This window comes from Sesamum indicum, linkage group LG9 (assembly GCF_000512975.1).
Source record: "Sesamum indicum cultivar Zhongzhi No. 13 linkage group LG9, S_indicum_v1.0, whole genome shotgun sequence".
NCBI classification, from domain to species: domain Eukaryota; kingdom Viridiplantae; phylum Streptophyta; class Magnoliopsida; order Lamiales; family Pedaliaceae; genus Sesamum; species Sesamum indicum.
This window is the reverse complement of record NC_026153.1, coordinates 345094-352226: the sequence shown is the minus strand read 5'-3', so window position 1 is coordinate 352226 and position 7133 is coordinate 345094. Positions and strand designations below refer to the sequence as shown.

Below are 7133 nucleotides of genomic sequence, written 5' to 3'. Positions count from 1 at the left end.
TTGTTTCATGCACATCATTGTGTTTGTGTTTATGTTTCATGCACATGTTCAAGATTCAATCGCATTCAATCCTAATATGTATACCTATCAAGCTTGCACCTTTCACAAAAAGACCTTCATACATAATTACATATGATTTCAAAGAAGATTATTTTTACATTAAAAAAAAATCCTAGAGTCCCATGTCTCTTTGAAACTTCAAAAATGTCAATTTTTACTTAAGAGGGGGAAAAAAAAAAAGAACAGGCATTTCTTTCAAATATTTAGTGTGACCTAACCAAGAAAGGCCCCTCCAAGAATACCAAAGATGATACAAATATTGGTATAAATTGCAAGAGCAAGAAAGACATCAAAATCAAAAAGCAGTAAATTATAACTCGATTTTTATTCATATCATCCAACAAGTGTAATTTATCAAATAATTATATGCAATCAACTTACGAGATTCTTTTAAGATCCGCTACTTAATAATAAATTATAAATTTATGATACAACGTTGTGCAATCATAAAACAACTCGATTTCCTTATTCATCATCCTACTGAAAAATTGTAATATATAAAACAACGATGTATAATCAGCTCGTGAAATTTCGAAAATCCTAACAACTCAACAGTAAGCATACGGTTTTATGGTATTATGCAACACTAATAAAAAAATTAATATTATATTATTGTAAATAAGTATCTAAAAACAAAATTAGATTAGAAATTTGGTGAAGAAGTAGGAAAAGAGGTTAAGTGTAGTAAAAATAGCCAAATATCATATATATTTGATGCTCCCAATAATTTAAAAACAATAATAATTGGCGGGGAACACAAAATAAACTACAAGTTTGTTCCCGCCAACTTCTCCATTTGCACTACTACTCTTTGTTTCTGCTAAATGAAAATAAAGCTCCTAAAATTGCAAAGCTATAAGGGGGGGAGAAATCTGACCCGTAACTCAGTGGGTCAACCCATCAATAAAAAAAGAAAAATAAAAAATCCTTCCAAAATTCAACACACTCCCTTTTCTTTTTAATATTTGTTCCATCCTTTTTTTCCCCATGTATTTATCGCATGTACTAATTTATACTCAGGAAAAAATTATGAATTAATTCAAAATTTTAAAATATCAACGAAACGGCTAAATGGAATTTTCGCAATTTAAAAATATCCGGGCTATATTTCTTTTCTTTTTTTGTTGTTGTCACTATTTATTTCAAATTAATGTCCTAATGAATTAATACACACAAATAATAAATATATTTATACTTATATGTGCTATTTTATTTAAATACTGAATATTAAAATTATATTTTATCCAAAATTATTTTAGACATTAAAAAAATTTTCTGATGCAATTTTTTTTGATAGTATTTTTAAATTCAAATTCAGTACAGTAAATCAGTAATTACAGTGCATTCGTTGTAGTTTTCATATAATATAACTATTTTTTAAAGATTAAATAATGGGAAGAACCTAAAACGCTTATTGGCGGATGTTTACCGTAATAAAGGAAAACGTGAAAAAAATAAGCGTACCTTCTTCGTCACAGAATCGCTACAAAAATTGCGAAAATCTAGAGAGGGAGAAAATCCAATGAAATGTTTGACTCGGACGAGTTGGCTCAAATAGTAACTTTAACTCTTTACGCAGATAATCCACGACACAAACAGGTGAGTGTGGCGAAGCCTTTGGTTAGGGCTATTTTACCATATCCAGCGCACATCACATCACATCACTACCTATACTCGCTTCTTTCGCTCTCCTTTTTCTCTCAAATCTTCTTCAATGGCGGCTTTCGATTAGTGTATTTGGCGATAAGGTACTCTCCCTCTGTTTATGCGTATTCATTATTGTCACTGTGTTTATAGCCTCCCACAGAAACGCGCACAAAATTCGGAAACCCTAAGTTGACTGCATCAGCGTCGGAATCTAATCGCAAAATCGGTTACTTTTGCGGTTCTTCACAAATCCGGCGTCATTTTTTTTTTTAAGGCGTTTGTGTGTGGGTATTTTGCTTTATGCTTTTGCGTGGAGTTTTTGTCTTGGATCTAGAATGGCAGTTAAAGTTGCATCCAGTGATTTTCTTGTTTGCTTGCCGTTCGGTTTTAATTTTATTATAGTTTGTAATTGAGATGGAGGCCCTGAGTGATGTGTTGATTGAATTTGACAGGTGTCTCGAGAGCGGCGACTGTTTGCTGCTGAATTATGTGTGGGAAGAGAAACTGAGATGCTGGATTAGATATAGTGTTTGTTTATTTTGAGGATTGAATTACCCGTGGTGGTAGAATGGAGCCAGTGGTGGTTGGGACTGGGAGGCGCCGGGGGAGAAAACGGAAGAGAAATGACGCACCAGATGCTCTGGTGGATAGTGATGGTAAAAAGAAGGTAGTCGAGACAAGGTCTTTAAAACTTGTGGGTAGATATGTGCGGAAAGAGTTTCAGGGCAGTGGGGTGTTTTTGGGGAAAATTACGTCTTATGATTCAGGTTTGTATAGGACAAACTATGAGGATGGGGATTTTGAGGATTTAGATAGTGGCGAAGTTAAGGTGTTTTTGGTTGAAGATGGGGATTTAATTGGTGAATGGTCTGAGAGGAAAGAGAAGTTGGACAAAACGTTGCTAGGTAAAGATGTAAATGCAAAGGTTTTGAAAGTTGAAAACATGCTAGAGCCAACCAATTGCAATCAGATCGATTTATCATTGTTGAGTGAGCTGAACGTTGGTGAAGCTGGTACTAATGAAGTAGAAGTTGATGATGATGGTGATACTGATTCTTCGGGTGATTCATGTGAGAATGTGCAAGAGCAGGATGCTTGTTTAAACATGGAAGAGCTACTTGTTCCACCACCAGAATTGCCTCCTTCTTCGGGCCATATTGGTGTTCCAGAGGAATATGTTTCTCACCTTCTATCGGTACATAGTTTCTTGCGTTCGTTTAGTGTTCCGCTGTTTCTGTACCCCTTTGGATTGGATGATTTTGTTGGGGCACTCAATTCCTCTGTTGCGAACACATTGTTGGACTCTGTCCATGTTGCTCTATTGCGTGTCCTGAAGCGCCATGTTGAGAGGCTCTCATCAGAAGGTTCGGGGGTTGCCCTGAAATGCATGAGGTACTTATCTAAAACTTTTGCTATAAGCTCAATTTCTTTCATTTGGTGATTAATGCAACGGTGACTGTCTTTGAAACTATTCTTCTCAATGATGTTCTTTTCCTAGTGATTTGGTTTGCTTAATCCTGGTGTATAGAATCTTGCAATTGCAAATGGGTAGTGTTTGCTTTGTCATTTAATGGTAAACAAATCTTGAAGTAACAACATAGGTAGTACTATGTACTTTGGAGTGATTGTATTGGCAATTATTGCTCAATTGGCTTTAGCTGTTGTAAAACATCAGACTAAGCTGTGTGTGTATCTATTGGTGCAACTTGCAAGTTTGTCATTAATTTCCACTTGCTGCATATCAAACTTACTTCCTCTTTTCTAATTTTAGGTGCCTGGATTGGAGCTTGCTTGACACCTTAACTTGGCCAGTCTATTTGGTCCACTATCTGATGGTGATGGGTTATACAAATGGATCAGAATGGAAGGGATTCTATGCCCAATCCTTGGAGAGAGATTATTACACTTTATCAGCTGGAAGGAAATTATTAATTTTGCAGATTTTATGCGATGATGTTCTGGATTCTGAAGAGCTAAGAGCAGAGATGGATATGCGTGAAGAGTCAGAAGTAGGAATAGACATAGATACAAGTACAATGATCAGCCCTACTGGTGGATCTAGAAGAGTCCATCCTAGGTACTCTAGAACTGTTTCAGCCAAGGACAAAGAATCTCTAGGAATTATTGCAGAGCATCATGAGAAAAAGGATCTGTTTGGTAGTCATTTTGATCAAGTAGGTGGATCAGTTGAAAATTCGGCTGAAGAAGATGGTAATGGTGATGAATGCCGTATATGTGGCATGGATGGATTGCTGCTTTGCTGTGATGGTTGCCCATCATCATACCACTCTAGATGCTTAGGACTGAACAAGATGCATATGCCGGAGGGTTCTTGGTATTGTCCTGACTGTCAAATAAATGCTACTGAACCAAAAATTTTGCAAGGAACAACTTTAAAGGGAGGACTTAATTTTGGTGTTGATCCATACGGACAAGTCTTTGTTGCTACCTGTGACCATCTACTTGTGTATGTTTCTAATTCTGTGTAATCTTGTGTCCTTGTTTTCTTACTTATCTTTCTGGGCACCATATGTATGCATTAGTTGGTGGAACTTCTATCTCCTTAACATCAGAGTGGCTTTTCATGCTGCCTTTGTCTAATTTGTGGCAAATATTTCTGCAGATTGAAGGCCTCAATTAACTCAGAGATTTGTCTCAGATACTACAACAGAAATGACATTCCTAAAGTTATCCATTCCCTTTACTCAAAGGCAGAACACATAGTCGCATACTCAGAAATATGCAGGGGGATCATGCAGTATTGGGTACTGCCTGAAGACCTCTTACCTTGCAGTGAAATGCCTGTAGCTGGTTTACAGTTATCAAAGGAATTAGGAGGAGATGAGTGTACCACTCATTTGGATAATTTGTTGAAGAAGTCATTCACTGAGATGACTGAGATTGATGACACTGGAAGTTGTGACAGTGGTAGTGGTGCCGCCGACAAGGCTGCCTCAAATCTTACGAACTTTGTTCCTGGGCCTGTCCTCAGTGGGAACTCATTGAGTACAATGATCAAATCAGATAACCTGGGTTCAAATGGACAAAATTCTTGCTTTATATTGGTTGAACCCACTTCATTTGGTGGTTTAATAGGACAGCCTGCTGCCAAAGAGTTAAACCAACAAAGTACTTCAAATGTGACAGAGGCTGTTTCTCACACAACAAGAAACAGCACTGACAATTTCAGTGGTCCTGTGAATGGGGCTACTCCCAAAGCCAAAACGTCTCTTTCATGCCTGGGACTTAATAGTAGGGCTGAGAGGAAGTCCTGTGGAAATGCATATGATGATTCCATATACAGAGGGTCTTCCTTCAAAACAACTGGTTATATAAACAATTACATGCATGGAGATTTCGCTGCTTCTGCAGCTGCTAACTTGGCCATCCTTTCATCTGAGGAAAATCAAGTTCCTGAGCCTCGCTCTTCCTATAATCGCCGAAATGCTATGTCTGACAATGTTTCGCTTCAGGTGAAGGCATTTTCTTCAGCAGGTATGAGATTTTTCTGGCCAAATACTGAGAAGAAGCTTGTTGAAGTCCCAAGGGAAAGATGTACCTGGTGCTTTTCTTGTAAGGCTACTGTGGCAAGCAAGAGGGGATGCTTGTTAAATGCAGCCGCATCAAATGCCAGTAGAGGGGCTATGAAGGTACCTGCTGCTGTTCGTTCTGTGAAGAATGGGGATGGGAGACTTCCTGGCATTATAACATATATTATGTTTATGGAGGAAAGCTTAAGGGGTCTACTCACTGGTCCATTCCTAAATGACACTTTTAGGAAAAGATGGCATAAACAAGTTGAACAGGCTACTACGTGCAATGCGATAAAGATCCTTTTGCTTGAAGTAAGCATTCCTTTTGGTAGTTGGTTTTAGGTTCATTTCTATTTCTGTGAAGATATTACTGATCAATATGTACATTTGTTCAGTCACTAGACTAGTTGCACCAGTTCTGTTTAATCTACAATTGCATCTCTGTCTCAAATGCCTGGCCACTTGATCTTGCGTGTGCTTCGCTGCATGTCTACTTTTCCATGAGTTGCTTTTTGAATCATGGTTACTGCATCTTGTTTTCAAGAATTCAGCATATAGTAACATATATGTTTGCTTGTCATGCTCTTTATGCTTATTTCAAATTGCATGCTTTCAAATATGTAATTGTGCTTGCATTTACAGCTTGAGGAGAACATTCGCACCATTGCCCTTTCTGGAGATTGGATAAGGCTTGTTGATAGTTGTTCAACTCAATCTTCTACTTCTCAAATTGCAGCAAATGCTGCTGGATCAACTCAGAAGCGTAGACCAGGGAGGCGTGGCCGGAAACCCTCTGTTGTGGTGGAAGTTGCAAGTGATGATTCCCAGGATGCGTTGACCGACTTCACCTGGTGGAGAGGAGGTAGACTGTCGAAGCTTATGTTCCAAAGAGGGATTCTTCCGTGTTCAATGATTAGAAAGGCAGCACGTCAAGGTAATTTTCACAATCCTTTTGTTTCTTGTTTTCCTGCAGAGTCCATTCTAATTATGTTCTATTTGATGAAGTTTGTGGTTTGCGTTTCTTGTATGATTTTTCAAAGTGCGGAATTATATTACTGACACGTTAGAAGCATAGCAGGTGGTTCAAAGAAGATGCCGGGAATACACTATGTTGAAGGACATGAGATTCCTAAATGTAGCAGGCAGCTTATCTGGCGGTCAGCAGTTGAAATGAGTAGGAACATAGCACAGCTTGCACTTCAGGTGCATTTTTTACTTGGTTTATTATTCTTGGAATTTTGTTATATATTTACTGTACCTTGGTTGTCATTTATTTAGGGCAGCAATCATGTTTTATGTTATTTTATTCGACTTTGCTAATACTATAATGGCTGCTTGCATCAGGTCCGACACCTTGACTTGCATGTGAGGTGGAATGATTTAATTCGTCCAGAACAGACTCCTCCTGATGGAAAAGGCCCTGATACAGAAGCTTCTGCTTTTAGAAATGCTTTTATTTCTGATAAGAAAACTGTGGAACATGAAATTAGATACTGCATTGCTTTTGGTAGCCAGAAGCACTTGCCCTCTCGTGTCCTGAAAACTATAGCAGAAGTAGAGCAAATTCTGGATGATGGAAAGGAAAGATACTGGTTTTCTGAGACACGCATCCCTTTATATCTGATTAAAGAATATGAAGAAAAAGTTGAGAAAAACAAGTCTGTGGATGTGTTGTCCAAACTGCAAAGGAGGCTTTGGAAGCCTTACCGGAAAAATATATTCTCCTATCTCTCTCGGAAGCAAGATAACTTGGTCAAGAGTTACTGTAGTTCGTGCCATCAGGATGTCTTGCATAGGTACTTATACTATAACTATGTTTCTAATTTTTCTGTTCCGGCTCATCACTCTTTTTTTCTCTTTCGCCCTATTGATTTTAATTTTTTTGGGTTTTTT

At 37.9% G+C, this 7133-nt stretch overlaps 1 protein-coding gene across 1 annotated transcript in view; it reads left to right on the top strand.

Moving 5' to 3' along the window:
- LOC105170223 (DDT domain-containing protein PTM-like) overlaps positions 1531-7133 on the top strand; it is a 9530-nt gene continuing 3927 nt past the window's right edge. The window contains exons 1-7 of the mRNA XM_020696773.1: positions 1531-1808; positions 2160-3099; positions 3479-4174; positions 4331-5552; positions 5883-6174; positions 6319-6443; positions 6585-7094. Coding sequence (XP_020552432.1) covers positions 2276-3099; positions 3479-4174; positions 4331-5552; positions 5883-6174; positions 6319-6443; positions 6585-7094 — 3669 coding nt within the window. The 5' untranslated portion in view covers positions 1531-1808; positions 2160-2275. The remainder of the gene's footprint in view (positions 1809-2159; positions 3100-3478; positions 4175-4330; positions 5553-5882; positions 6175-6318; positions 6444-6584; positions 7095-7133) is intronic.